This window comes from Condylura cristata, unplaced genomic scaffold, assembly GCF_000260355.1.
Source record: "Condylura cristata isolate star-nosed mole 26May11 unplaced genomic scaffold, ConCri1.0 scaffold00029, whole genome shotgun sequence".
Classification (NCBI taxonomy): domain Eukaryota; kingdom Metazoa; phylum Chordata; class Mammalia; order Eulipotyphla; family Talpidae; genus Condylura; species Condylura cristata.
Genome location: NW_004567130.1, coordinates 22,976,042 through 22,991,484, shown reverse-complemented (window position 1 = coordinate 22,991,484; position 15,443 = coordinate 22,976,042). Strand labels below are relative to the sequence as shown.

General features: G+C 47.5%; 1 protein-coding gene across 1 annotated transcript in view; it reads left to right on the top strand.

The window, feature by feature from the left end:
* Positions 1–10,401: 10,401 nt before the first annotated feature.
* Positions 10,402–15,443, top strand: part of KIF26B (kinesin family member 26B) — a 243,355-nt gene continuing 238,313 nt past the window's right edge. The window contains exon 1 of the mRNA XM_004690768.2: positions 10,402–10,941. Within this exon, the coding sequence (XP_004690825.1) occupies positions 10,444–10,941 (498 nt within the window). The 5' untranslated portion in view covers positions 10,402–10,443. The remainder of the gene's footprint in view (positions 10,942–15,443) is intronic.

The window sequence follows — 15,443 nt, the reverse complement described above, 5'->3', positions numbered from 1 at the left end:
TTACATGTCAGGGGCCGCCCTCCTTAGGTGAAAACAAAAACGTTTCCCGAAGTTGTGTAGAGATCAGAATCACCTGCAGTTACTTCTGGATAGTCACCTAGATTTACAAAAATGCTAATTTGAAAAATTATGTGCACCCACGTGTTTACTGCCGTGTTGTTTACAGTACTCAAGAGTTGGAAGCAAACTGCCCATGGACAGATGACCTGATTGATGGCTGCGATATATACATACAACGACATGCTTATTCCACTAAAAACAAGCAAAAAGATGAAATAGTGCCACTTGTACCAACAGAGATGTTCTTAGAAAATAGTATGTTAAATGACATAAGTCAGACAGAAAAAGGCACCCTTTGATTTCACCCGTATGTCATGTATATAGAAGCCAAATAACTGAATAAGACGAAAATAACCTTCTAGAGTATAAGACCAATTCTTGGTTAACAGAGGGAAGGGTGAGTAGAGGTGGGTAAATTGGGGGAAATTGGTCACTTTATTGTGAAGCATAGAATTGAACGTTTAGTGGTGAATTTAACATAGTATATATAGATATTGATTTTTTAAAAACCCCTAAGGCCACATAATATATAATGCAATGCTACCTCAATTAACAGGAGATAAAAGAAAAATGAACTCCTCAAAAAATAAAAACAAACAAACCCTAATTTACCTGGTGTTAACCCTCAGAATAGGAAGAGAAGTTGGTGAAAAGACACTCGCCTTTTACCTTTATTTTCGGCCCTGTCTCTCCTGAGAACCATGTATTATTGACTTGAATTATTGTCTAGAAAAAAACAGCATTCTCGAGCACCGAGGATTCCAGAGGAGTCATGATTTGTCTCGTGAGTGGATTGTGTCTGTCTGGAGGCCATGGATTGGGCTGGGTAACTGAAAGAGAGACACATGACCCTTTTCACCCCTCCATCCGTCTCCCACCCCCACCTCTGTCTCTATGCCAGCCCCTTCCTCAATGAGTGTTCCACAGACACTGTTCTAGGCATTCGGGAGTCAGCCCTTGCTCTTGACCAGGTTTCATCTGGTGGGGAGACAGACACTGAATAGACCCCACGGCTCTGGTGTGTGAAGATGGCGATGATGACAGAGAGAAGTAAGGCAGAGAGGGGGCGCCAGGAGGTGCTGGGGTGTAGTTGGCATTGCACTGAAGTGGTCGGGAAGACCCTGTTTTAAGGTGATAATTGAATGCCTTGAAGGTGGTGTGAGAGACAGGTAGGGATATGACTGGGCAATGTTTTCTATGCAGAAGGAAGGCAACTGGAGTGGCCTTGAGTGTTGTGTCAACACACTGCAGTGATAAGGAAAAGAAACAGGCACCGTGGAGCAGGCTGAAGAACAGGGTGGGTCAAACTGATCGTTGGATTTGGGGCTTTAGGGAGGGTGAGGATACACCCGACTCCCACCCGATGCTCCAATCTTGCTAAAAAGAGGCCCCAGTCCAGCGTCCTGCCCTTGTTTAACTCGAAAGGAGCCTTGTATGTGACACTTAAGCTGAGGGAGAAGTAGACGTGCCTGGTGTGTTTGAGCGACAGCAAGAAGGCCCTCATGCTTGGAGCAGCGTCAGGGGACAAAACTACATGAGAGAGGGAGCAGGAGGCCAGCAAGGTCCAGTGCAAGGACCTTGGCTCTGAAGGCAGTTGAACCTGGCCAGGATCGTAAGCTGCCAGGATCAGGATCACTGAAGACTAAAGATCACCCTGAGTAGACTCCAGGAGGCCAGAGTGGATGTTATCACTACTGTTACCCTCACGGCACGGTTTCTGGCCCTGAGGAATTCATTATGATGTGGAGATAGAGCACGTGGACTGCAACGAGGAAGTGTGTGCCATGTGAAATGAGTAACTCGGGCCAGAAGAGAGTCATGGAAGTCCAGTCCAGTGGGGGGCTCCCTTCAGGCCTCCTGGGGCAAGTTGGGCCTTGCAATGGATGAATGAGGCTTTTTTTTTTTTGGCTCATGGTAGTAAGTTTGACATCCAGTGAACCATACACATCTAAAGTGCACAATTGATCCGTTTGGGTGTATATGCGTGTCCATGAGGCCATCACCACATCCTATCACCCCGGAAGTGTTCCTGTGGTTTAGCAGGCAAGGTGGGCAGGGACTCGATAAAAGGTACAGAGTTCCCAGGGACATGCAGGGGCTTCCGTGGGTCGGAGGGGAGCCCACCTTGACGGGAAGGTCGCGTGAGTCCCTGAGAGAGATGTCTTGACAGCTCAAAGCAAACGATGTGTGGCCTCAAACACTGGGTATGCAAAGGCTGGGCCACAGGGGAACCAGGGCAGATATTTAGATTCATTGTCAGACATGGTCAAAAGAGAGTTTGTGAGTTAAAATGTCATCTTTTAAAAACAAGAACAGCGCCCTTCCTTGTGGCGCAGTGGATAAGGACGCAGCACTGCAAGCTGGCTGCAGCCACCTCAGTGCGAGTTCGATCCTCTGCCCGGAGGTGACCCACATGGCGGGCAGACCTCTCCTGACCCGCCCGCTGCTCCCCTCAGCAGTGTGCTTCGTCTATCTGCCTGTCCTGCTCCCCACTCTGTCTCTGGTGAAGCCTCTCGCCGCCCCTGAGCCTCTGGCATGGACCTTAGTTCTGTATGCACAAATAAATACATCTTAAAAAAAATAATAATTGAGACAGTCTTCTAGTATCTAGTTAAAAAAGATGAGACGCAGACATAAAAACTATTTCTGTGGGCACGGTATGAAATGCCTCACCTATTCTCGAGTGGTTCACCAGTGGTTCCTTATGTTATTAAGTTCTAATTAAAGATTTTGCTTTTCTTATGTGCAACGGTTTCACATGCAGCAGCGAGCAGCCCTATTAATTGCATCCCGCCTGCCTTTGCTGCCCCCAGCAGTGTCACTTGTGAAAACCATCATTCAAGGGGGGACCTCCCATGCTGTCTTGATCCAAGCAGAATTGTTAGGCCGGGCGCCGTCACTACATTCCAGGTTCATTTGGTTTCTCATGTAGAACAACTTGAGTCTGACATTTAACATTTCTTCCTTTGGCGATATTTTTGGTCTTTCAGAGCTCATTACTCAGCATGCCCTTACGCTCATTCTTTTCACACACTAAGAACTGTGTTTGTGATCATCATTATGGAGTGAAGTGTGGTTGCCTAATAAAGCAGACTAACAGTAATGATGAGCCTGGGGTTCAGATGTGGCCTGGTAGGTCAGGGGAAGTTTTCGATGAATGACTTAGGCCTATAGCTCTCTCCAGTCACCACCCCACCCCCTCAGGCCTCCTGTGAATTCAGGATCAGGTCAATGGCTAACGCTGCTGCGGTGGTTATGTCAGCTCTCCCAGCCTCACCTGGAGCAAGCTGTAATTAGAACACACCCTGAAACTGGGCCCTCGCTGGTGGCGCAGTGGGTTAGAGCGCAGCACTATGAAGCTAGCCTCAGCCGCTTCAGCATGAGCTCCATCCCCACCAGGGAGGCGACCTACATGGCGCAGCAGACCCCTCCTGTCTCCCCGCTGCTCCCCTCAGCAATGCGTTTCAGTCTCCCTTTTCTGCTCCCCATTCTGTCTCTGGTGAATCCTCTTACCACCCTGCACCTCTGGCCTGGACCCCAGTTCTGTTGCATAAATAAATAAATCTTTAAAAAAGCCACACACACAACCTGCAACCTCTCTCACACGCCATTTTTTCCCTGTCACAGACACCTATTTTGGAGAATGAGCCATGCTTACGTCCCCTTTGTTAATGACCGTGAGCTTTTGGGGCTTCTTCAGTTCAGTCCATATATATTGTTGTTGAGAATGGCAGAACCCAAGAGGGCAGCCCCTCTCCCCACAGAGTAGCGGGCAAGATGGTCAGATTTCTTCCCTGGCTTCCTCTGAGCTGGTCGTGTGCCTTGTTTTTGGCCTGGGGACTTTATGAGCCCTGGAAATAACAAACACTGATACTTAGCCTTCAGTCAGCTTGGAGTGGATTCAAGTTGGCAGTTGGATGAGTAGCGTCTCACAGGGGGTGTGGGTTAGAGTGACCCTTTGTGTCCCGTCGACCCTCCACAATCCTCCAAGCACACGTGGTGATGAGATGGCAAGGCCAGGGGGCATCCGATGAGCACCAGGCAAAAAAAAAACTTTCCCGAGGAAGAAGTTACATGGGCTAGTTGCCATTTTGGGTGACTTCTTAGATTTCAGGTGTGTAAATGCTCTGTTCTGCCCAATGGCCAGCTAAAACTGGCCCCATTATGTCTTCCTTTCTTTTTGTGCAGTTACCACGTATTTTGCGTAAGTATTTTGTGAGATGTTTGAGTCCACATAGTTGCACTGTGAAGAGGATATTTGTATTGACTCAATCCACCTGAATTTTGCTATTTCTATTAAAAAAGAGAATCATTACTGTTGATACCTTGTCATTGGGGTTAGAACTGCTATGGGGACCATTGGGATTCTTGACACAGAGAGACTCAGGCGGGGATGGGGCAGGGGCCGAGTTGGCTAGAACACAAACCTTGGTGTGGGAGGCTGGTAAGGAGCGTGACAGTAAAGACCGCTGGTCTGCTGGGGATCTGCCTGCTGCGGGGAACAAAACATTCACTCCCACGGTCCTGTCCGCCATTCTCGGCCTTGTGGACAGCAGGAGTGGAGGGAGAAAGTTTAAGAACAAAGTAGAAAGAAATTGCCTTTGAAGAGCAACTTTAATCTTGTTGAGCTTGTCACTAGAAGCCTCTAGAATAGTAATAGAATAATAGGAGAAAACATCAATGAAAATTTGCATAACACCTGCTGGATGCCGACTCCAGGTAATCCCTGCATCACAGACCCAGAGGCTTTTGGAGAAACATGTCAAGTTTTCCTTTTGCTAAAATAATGTGGAAAATCATCCTGTCCTCAAGGTGGTGTTCGCATTTATACCTGAGTTACTAACTCTCAGAGACTGAAGTAGGACAGAAAGCAATGAGAAGCATCAGTAAATGGCGTTGTTTACCAGGACAGATGTTTTCTTGCTTGAGTTCCACAGACTAGGTGCTGTTTAGCGTCCCTGCCTCAAGCATAGAAAGATGGCTGTCAGGCTTCCGAAAATAAGAAGCTGCCTGCAGGTTGGGCACCTAGGCTGATGGTGTAGATTGGTTTCTTCCTTTAAGTAGGTTTATTTTGTTTTCTTGCTGATGACCTGGTCTAATGGTAAGAAGGAAAAAACAAAAAACCCCGAATCCATCGACTAGAAATGTTACTTTCTTGAGAATTTAGGAAAAAAGGGTAATAGATTTTATGTTGAGGTAAGAGAATAGAGAATCTAGTCTAATAATTGAATGAAAAGTCAGGTAAAAGGTGGGTACTCAGGTTACGGTTGATGCATACTGTGCTCCTTAGCCAGGTAGATCAAATGGAATTGTAACACTAACTAACCTTAGATTTGGACATGTTTGTTTCGTGAGGATTGTAAAAGAGGTGACTAGCTCACACTGACCAAATACAGGAAAGATAGACCGAGATCAACTCTGTTATTTCACTGTTCTAGACTTGATTAAATTCTTTTCACTCCTGCATTTCATAAATATTTGTTGAAACCTTACTGCAGAACAGGCATAGGCTGGACACATGACAGATGAATATGGGAAGAAGGACTATTCCCCATTGAGGAGGTGAGAGTATGATAGAGAAATGAAAACGGCAGACTAGAAGCTAGTTTGAGAATGAAAGTGAGTTAATGACGTGATCAGTTTTGCATGCGAGTGAAATCACCAAGTGGAGAGAGGTGAGGCTGAGAGCCTCGTAAGCTCAGAGAGAGCCGGTCTGTGAAGAGACATCTACCACATCTAATGCTTGGGTTGGAGGATAATGAAGTCAAAGAAGGTTCTAGATTTCTAGTCTGGGGAACTACGTGGAAAATTATACGATTTAGAAAATTCTTACTCTGTTGGAGTAAGAACAGATTGAGGGACAAATCAAATGAATTTTGAATTGTCAGTTGTGAGAGTATTTACTTGGGTGATGTTTTGAATATAGGATTCAGAGTTCAGATCAGGCAGGGTTGGGGTTAGAGAATTCTAGTTGCCAGGAAGTAGATGACATTGAAGCCACAGGCTTGGATCCGTTGTCTGAAGAAAGGGAGATTTAATCCTTGCCCCTGGGATAAATCTTCTGCCACAAGACATGTCAGTCAAAGAGAGTCTCTTAGAAAGTCAATTTCTCCGAAGTTCCTGGGAAGAAATAAAAGGATGTAAAGGGAGCAGAAAACCATCTTATATAGTTTCTTTGTTCATTTGTAGCTGTCACTAATCGGGGAGACTTAGCAGTCCGAACATTAACTTCCCTTCTCCACATCCTTCTTTCTGAGGAAATGGATAGGCTTCCTCAATTTTCTTAGGGCTAAAATAATTTTGTATTATTTTCAGACGTTGAGAGTATTTTGAACATCGAGCCCTTAGACTTAAAAGTTGAGGGTGAAACCATTGTCCGGGCACCAGGAGCCCATTGTAAATGTACCAAAATAAAATTGGGACTTCAGTTTGTGCATTGTTTGATTTTGTGAGGTCACAGGTAAAGACACCAGACAATACAGATGTCCTAGGAGTCTAAGGACCGCATGGCACACCAACGAGGTGCTAATTTGTTTTCTCTCTGGTCCAGGATCCTGTTGGTGCCAGCTGACCTCAGGGGTTCTCGGTCATCTCCTGGTCACCGCAGTGCTTTTTATTTTTGTCTATGGCAGGAAGTTGAGTGTGAGCCATCCACGATTCTAAGCTCTCCCTTCTCTCCTCCTCCCTATTTATCACTGCTCTCCCGTGAAGCAGCATGCTCTTTATTCCAACACTTACAGGAAGCTGCCTCTGTTGGCCACTGCTCTTTGAAGTTCGGAGTTGCTCTAAAATATTTATCATGTGGGACACAACTTGAAAAGGGTTAGTTTCCATCAGATGCATCGTTTGACTTACTGAGGCCCTTTTGATGATAAGGACTCGTAGGGTTTCAGATCAAGGGGTGCTTAATTTAGGGAACACCTCTTTGACATCAGCCAGCCATGGCACACACATTAAAGAGTCAACGGCAGATCTCCCGTGGAGGAGCCGGCCACGGCTCTGCTTCTTCCTGGGTGCCTGTGGCTGTGCTGGTCATGCTGGAAGTGGGCTCAGCCACCCCATTCACAGATGGCTTTGCTGACGCCTCAGGAACCAGGTGGGGCGTCCTGAACCCCAAGTGTCTGTCTGTTAGCTGACCTTGTACTAGACACGGCCGCAGAGGAACCTGGTTTTTGCTACTAGGACAGTCCCCTGGGTTCTCGTACCTCTGTTCTTACGCATGCTAAGACCCTTAGCCTGGCTTGAGGCGGCTGGCACGTTGGAGCCAGACAGTATACCTTATTTGCTCAGTGTTAGAAGCTGAGCAGCTATTAAGAATATGCTGAGTAAAGAATTTACTGCTTCAAGGGAGAGTCATAAAAACTGGGGGGCGGGGGGGGGAGAAAAGAGGGTCCTCCCACTCAGAGGTGGCCTTGCAGTTTCTTCACTGTGAATGTGTCTTTACTGCTCCACCTGCAGATGTCAGGGTCAAATATGGAGTCTGCAGGATCTAAAATAAACTGTGACTTGTGAGATGGCGCAGCTCGTACATCTCCCTCCTGGTGGTGATACTTCTTGCAGAGGATTGGCTAACAACAATGTTCAAAATATGCGATTGATTATAGGGTTCCTGAAACTAACTAGTTGTGTTGGTGTTTTGGGCACGTAATCTGTGGGACGTGAATTGCTTCAGGATGTCTGTCTCAGATTTCGTATCGTCTACTGTCATGTAGTAGAAGGTGGGACTGGACAAATGAATTATCAAACACCTAAAGGATAAAACACTACATGGGCATTAAAAAGCTTATTTTCAGATGACATTTATTATACGGGAAAGTTCTCACTATGTTGTGTTATGTTATCTTATGTTGTGATGTGATATGATGTCATGTCATATCATGTCATGTCATGTGATAAAGCAAGAAGCTGTGTCTCCATACCTGTGGGTCCCAACTAAATTCATTTTGAATACGTGAACATTTCCTAGATGAATGAAGTACAAACTATGTGTGTGTGTGTGTGTGTGTGTGTGTGCAGAAACAGGACTCCATGTTGTGGACTTCAAAACATGAGGTTCTTGGACTCTTAAAGTAAAATTTCATAGACTTGCTCACATTGATCGGTGGTCAAGAAATCTGGGTGTCATTCAAGTGTTTCACCCTCTGGGAGTGCAGTCTCCTTATCTGAAAGTTAATGCAGCCGTCTCCCTCCAGAGTGGTCCCTGTGGGCCCGTTTGGGTCCCACATGCCCTGAGTTGCGATTAGCGACTCTAGACATAGCAGCTGTCATTGACAAGGACGCCACCAGACAGCGCTCGTCTGGTGCTCATCACTTCATCAACCAAACTTCATCAACCTTGACCTCCTATTGTTTCCCATCATTTTATCTGATTGTCTTGAGTTTCTACCTCCTGAGCCACTCCTTGCTGCTGTGTAAAGAGGCCTCTTGATTTATTAATCAATTAATCAGTGCACGCTGAGGAGCTGTTCAGGGTAGTTAAACAGGAAAACAAAACGCTGAAGCCCATAATCAAGATGAATCATAATTAAGAACGACCCTCTCTTCCTGCCCGCCAGGGCTGCCCACACTGTCTCCCTCACCAAGAGTCCATCCGACCCTATACAGCTTAATGGGCTTCTGCCCCATAAAAGCTGACGGCAAATTTCAGAAAGGCAGACTTTCTTCTACTGTCCAGAGGAAAATAAAGCTTGAGGGGAGCCTCATTGATAATGAGCAAAAATTGCTGAATCTTCAGAGTTCAAGCAGGTCTCCCAAATGATGTAATGGTGATGCTCACACATGGAGGTACTGTACTCTCCTGCCTCAGTTTCCCTGCCAGCCCTGGGAGCTAGATGGACTTTTTTTTTAAAGATGTATTTATTTATGCATACAAGAACTGGGGTACAGGCCAAGATGTGGGGGATGAGAGGATTCCCCAGAGACAGAGTGGGGAGCAGAACAGGCAAATTGACTGACATACATTGCTGGTGGGTCCGGAGAGGTCAGCTGCACCATGTGGGTTACTCCCTAGCTGGGGATAGAACTCATGCTGAAGCGGCTGCAGCTAGCTTCCCAGTGCTGTGTTTTTATCTGTTGCGCCACCAGGGAGGGCCCTAGATGGATTTTGCAATGAAGATAGACCATGGCCTTTCTCACAGATGAGATTTACCTTAAAATTAAGTGTAAACTGTTCAAGATCACACAGCTAATTAGTAGCAAAACCAGAACTGGAAGTCAAATATTTTAATACCAAATGAACATGCTCGGTGCCTGTTTCTCAGTGCAGCCTACCTTTCCTGTAAAAATAAAGCATGTGAATGAGAAGTGTTTTTTTTTTTTTTTAAAGATTTATTTATTTGTGCATACAGAACTGGGGTCCAGGCCAGAGGCTCAGGGGCGGCGAGAGGCTTCACCAGAGACAGAGTGGGGAGCAGAACAGGCAGGTGGAGGAAGTCCACTGCTGAGGGGAGCAGCGGGCGGGTCAGGAGAGGTCTGCCGCGCCCTGTGGTCACCTCCGGGGCAGGCGGGGATCGAACTCATGCGGAAGCGGCTTTAGCTTCTCAGTGCTGCGCTGTGACCCGCTGCGCCACCAGGGAGGGCTGAGAAGTGTTTTCAATAAATACTTTCTTGAGTTCTTTAGATATGAACTTCCAAGCGAGAGTATTTATGGTAGTTTTAGGCGAAGCGCGTGGACTATTAGTCGTGGAGATAGTTTTCTCTCAGCTGGCCAGGATATCAGATGGGCGCAAACACACGCAGCTCGCACATGGCACAGAGAGGGGCTGCAGGGGCTGCCGGGCAGCCGAGCAGTGCCTAGCTGGTCCACAGTCTGTGGAGTTTGGTTTACGTCCAACGGCACTGAGCATTCGCTGCTAATGAGGCCGACGTTTGCTTGGACTCTGCTCTGGGTCACAAGCGGCATCTGTTACCACCTGTCCACGAGTCATAGGACCAGAGGCTACGATGCTTCGGTCTAGAATGACTGCACTTACCCCTCCCCCGTGGTGCCCAGACAGGTGTTTGCATCTGCTTAATGAACCCCCTGGGAGCACCCAGATCTGGCCGTAATTCTTCAGTGGACATAAGGAGAAGAATATGGAGTATTGCTTGGCCCGGTGAGGAGAACCCTTAGGACTCTTCAGAGTGTTAATTTCCTGAAGTCTTTGCTACACAAATCTTGCGTTTGTCAGATGAGCTTGTCAACGAGAGTCAGTCTGCAGCCCGACTGCTCACTTCTGCTGCATGTCAGTCAAGCAGCGAAGCGCTTAGATATCATCCGGGGCCTCATTCGTGAACGAGACACCTCTGAGTTGCGCTTGCCAGCCTTGAGTGATAGGCTCTGTTCTCCCCTCTTGTGTCCTCCAGGACCCTGCTTTCTCAGCGGTGATTCACGACAGGCTCCAGATGCCCAACACCATCCGGAAGGCGTGGAACGACAGGGACAACCGCTGTGACATTTGTGCCACCCACCTGAACCAGCTCAAGCAGGAGGCCATCCAGATGGTGCTGACCCTGGAGCAGGCAGCTGGCAGTGAGCACTACGATGGCTCCCCTGGCTCGCCGCCGCCGCTCTCCAGCACCCCGACCCTGGTGGGGTCCCGGCACGCAGGTGGACTCCAGCAGCCCAGGGACTGGGCGTTTGTGCCGTCTTCCTATGCGACCTCCACCTGCACGGGCTTCGTGGCCAGCAAGCACAGCAGCAAGCCCAACAGCCTTGGTGTCAGCAATGGGGCGGAGAAGAAGAGCGTGTCCCCAACCCACCAGGCCAAGGTCAGCCTCCAGATGGCCACCAGCCCCAGCAACGGGAATATCCTCAACGCAGTCGCCATTCAGGCTCATCAGTACCTGGATGGAACCTGGTCCCTGTCGAGGACCAATGGGGTGACCCTGTACCCCTATCAGGTAAGGAGTCTCTGGGCAGGTGAGGGCGGGGTTGGCTGGGGTCAAGCAGACGAGAGGGCCACACTTATTTTGGCCACTCTTGTTCTTGTGGGGATTCCTCAGCTCATCGTCCGTTGTTTCCTCGGGACCTCAGTGCACATTGATGAATAAACACAGACTGTTTTAGGGACCAGGGTTCCTGCTGGCATTCTGCTCACATTTTCTGTGGCATCTCCATGAGCCGTGGGTCCCTTCCAAACCCTCTGCCTTGAGGGGCCGTCGCCCTTTTCTTTTTTGCAACTCACTCTAAACACTGTTGGGATTAGGACATGTGACCGCCTTCTCTCCTTCCTCTCCTCACACTTAAGTTAACACATACCCGTCGGTTTTCCTATGGAAATTAGACAGCAATTCTTACTTAGGTCTGCTGAGTACATCTAAAATAATTGTCTTATTTTTGCTTGGGGACATTTTCTATCGGATGAGGCTTGGGTTTGCTCTGTGGGTCTCTGCCTTCCCTGGGTCGGTCATATGTGGAGCCACAGAAAGCCTCCTGGCATTGGGGAGTGGACGGATAGCTGTGGGCATGCAGTTATCAGTCAGGGGAGGAAACTGGTGTAACAGGTGACCACAGCTTATTGCTCACTGGTACCCCTGTCACACGGAGTGTTCGGTGGGTGGCCTTCTGCTGTAATGCAGGGACTCAGGCGTGTCCATCTGTCATCCACTGTCTTTCAGAGGCCAGGAACCTTCCACCAGATCTTGCCTAGACAGCCAGGAAATGAGAAAATAAAGAGATTAGACTCTCACACGGGGGCATGGGAACCAGGCAGGAAGGGCGTGTGTAACCTCCATGCTTCCATAACGAGAGTCCAGTTCCCTGGCATCCCCTCCCCCCCTCAAGGAGGTGGGTGAAACCAACCTATCCCTGTGGCCAGGAGGATAAAAGGAAACAAACTGCGTGCATACATAGCATAGAGTCTGTTACATCTGGGAAAGGCACAGGGAAACGAAAATGAGTTAAAGGTGACTGATAAAATTCCTGGTGATCTTTCTAGAGGCGAGGGGGAAGATAGAGCGTTTCTCTTGACATCATGAAAGAAAGGGGAGCGTGAGTGTCTTGGGCTGTTATTTTTTTTCATTTATGGTGAGCTGTGTGCATGTAAGAACTGGGGCCCAGGCTGGAGGTGTGAGTGTGTGTGTGTGTGGGGAGGGTCAGAAAGCATAATTGAGAGGGGAGTCACCAGAGTCAGAGTGGGGAGCAGAACAGGCAGATCTACGGAGATACACTGCTGAGGGGAGCAATGGGGAGACAGGAGAGGTCTGCTGCGCCCTTCCCTGGCCAGGGATTGAACTCGCGCCGCAGGGGCTGCTGACAGTGCTGGGATTTAACCTGTTGCACCACCAGGGAGGACCCTGTGGCCTGGTTTTCATTTGCTGCCCTGGGTGAAAATTCCTGTGCCTATTCTGTATTTTGCTAAAATATGACATTTAATAGTAGCTCATTTTCCATCACATACCTTCTCTCCCCATTTGAATAGTCCCAGTTTCTATAACCTGGCATCAGCGTTAGAATTAAGGTTTCTGCTGCTGTAAATAAAGCGCTCTGTGCACACCGCCTGCCTGGCCCTATCTTGACTGCACCCTGGCTGAGCTAGGCGCACTCCGGTTACACAGGCAGCTCACATTTCACCTTGCAGGTCTTCAGTGATGTTTATCAGAGGCTTGTGAGAAGACCCAGCTGCGGTACAGAGCTAATGAGCGAAAGCAGAAGACCTTGTGATGGATGCTTTCAGATAAAATGTTCAAAATTGGGGAAATTTTGCACAAGAGAGAAAAGCTAAAGGTGCCACTTAGATCCATTGTACGTTTCTTTTACGGGTGCAGTGATTCTGGTCTTCCTCTTCTTCCTTTACCTCAGGGATGATTTCCTGTACGTAGGGACTATTTACTGAATTCTGCCAGATAGTACGCTAGGCATTGCGGGGAGCCCCGCCTCAGGTGGGAATCCAGGCTCCTGTTCCGGGGTCCTGTGACCCCAGAGGCTGTGACTGTCTGTTAGAAGCCAGGGAGGTGTGTGCCAGGGCGGAGGCCTGCCAGCTGCCTCCAGTGTACTTAGAGTCGAGTGCAGTCCAGCGAGGGTCAGGAGTGTGTCCAGAAGGCAGCTACAAAGGCAATGTATGCGAACCACTAAGTTAAAATCATCCTGAGTGAATGGGAATGCTTCTCTCCAAGTCCAGCAGGGTAATTCATGCACTTCCCCTAACAAGTAGCTAAAGGGATCAGAGGAAATCTCTCCAGGATGAAGAGCTTGGTGCCTGGCTGTGAATTAGTGTCCCTGTGTTGTGACAGTGTCATCCTGATGCCCTGGGGTGGGGATTCTGGGTCTGGCTAGACTGAGTGTCTCCCGTTCTGGACAGCTCCCTGCAGTAAATATTCTGCAGCCACAGCCTAGCCAGCTCGCAGAGATGGTTGACTGCCCTGAAAGCTGACCTCACTATTCCTGCTCACCCACACCCTCTCTTCCCTCCCTGCAGAGCAGATGGCTCTCTGGAATAGTGCCAGAGCAGTTTGCTGGGCAGAGAAATATCTAGACTTTGTAGCTACCAAGGTTGCTGCTTCACATGCACACATGCCCCCTGGAGCCCACACCAATAGGTAACTGTCTTCAAGGGTTACAGCAGGAGTTTTCCAGATTCACTTTTTCTCAGTCCTTTACGTTTTAAAGCATCTCCAGGAAGAACAGGAAACTGTAAGCATTGCATCAATAGATAAATATGAGTCTATCCAAAGAGGTAAGGAAAACAGCAATTTAGGAGGTTCTGAGATGACATCCAAAATGTTAAATCAACCATGAAAGTAATTTTTCACTAAATGCCTTAGACTATTGATTTTAGAGTAGGTGATAAGAGGGACCCCTTTCAAAGAAGGATACTGTTCTACTAGTTTGCAGATTTTTAACAAAATCTGTACACAGCAGATTCTGGTATACAGAGCAGAAAATGCCCTAGAACCTTCATCCACTCCTGAGTTTTGACCTTGATTGAATCCATTCTTAGGAAATTTGGATGTGCGTTGTGTCACGGTGGAATCTTTGGAGACAGTTTACCTCGTTCAGATTCATGATGCTACAATTGTTAAAACTGAGTTTAGCTTAACATCTTAGTCTGCTTCCTCACCTATGGATTTCCCTGCATTGCAGGATTATTGTGGAGAACGAGCCCTACAATGGAGCAAACCTTGAGTTATTTCCTTTGGTGCTACTACTGTGAACCATCTTGTAGTGTCGAGTCTGAATATGCCGATTAGACACAATGCATTTCAAAAGATTTGTCAGACAACCCCACACTGACTTCAGTCAGAGTTTGGTCTAGTATTCTCTCTGACATCGATTCCAGTGGGTGCGTTTTGAGAAAATAAGGACCAGTCTTTTGGATCCATTTTAGAGTTCTGACATTCAAAACTTCAGCGAATGGAAAATAAATGTGTGTAGTTTTAAGCTGGTAAACTTGTGGTTATTTGCTTTAGCAGCGTTTGGTAGCTGAAAAACTTGGTAGGAGAAGGGAGCTGAGGGATACAGACTGAAGAGTTGCTAGAGAAAGTGGAAGGATGGCCAAGAACGTGGTTTTCAATCCCACACAGCAAACAACATTGTCCTGTGGATCAGAGAGGACATTAGCAAGTCAGATTATTTCATTTGAATGCCTCCACAAAATGAGAGGTTACTCATACTGCGCGGTCGGTTTTCGTTGTGTCAGGTTTCCCTGTTGTTAGAACATCATAATAACAAGCACACCACACCACTCTCCATCGGTAGCTAGTAATTACCATTATGTAAGTCTCTTAGACTGTTGAAACTGCAGAAAACATCCCAGCTGAGGGTGGGAGGGCATGGAGAGTCTTGTCTGGGATATGTGCAGAAGGAAGCTTTTCACGCAGGGTCTTTGACCTGATAGAATGGGGTTTCGCAGACTGCCCCAGTAATAGCGGCTACTACATCTGGTGTTCTGAGGGTCAAATACATTTGAAAGCATTTTGAAAATTACAGAGTAGAAAGTGCATGTTAGTTGGTATCATTTTTTAATTTGGTAGGGAGAAGATAGCCATTAGAGATTTTGGAGCAGGAGAATAGAAAAGATTTCCCTGCTCATCAGCAGAAAATCTCAATTCTGACTGCACACTGGAATTGCTTGGAGCTTTTTAAAAACAAACAAACAAACAAACAAACCAATTCTAAACCAATCAAATCTGGGAGTGGATCTTGGTTTGAACTGCCAGGGTCAAGAGCCATGGCTGTAAAGAACAGTTTACCTGGCAGGGGTGTAATAAGTACAAGGAAGGGGAAGATGAAAGTAGATTGATAGGTGAATGGAAGAATGGATGGAAGGATGGATGGATGGATGCATAGATGGAAGGATGGATGGATGGATGGATGGATGGATGGATGGATGGATGGATGGATGGATGGATGGAAGGATGGATGGATGGATGGATGGATGGATGGATGGATGGATGGATGGATG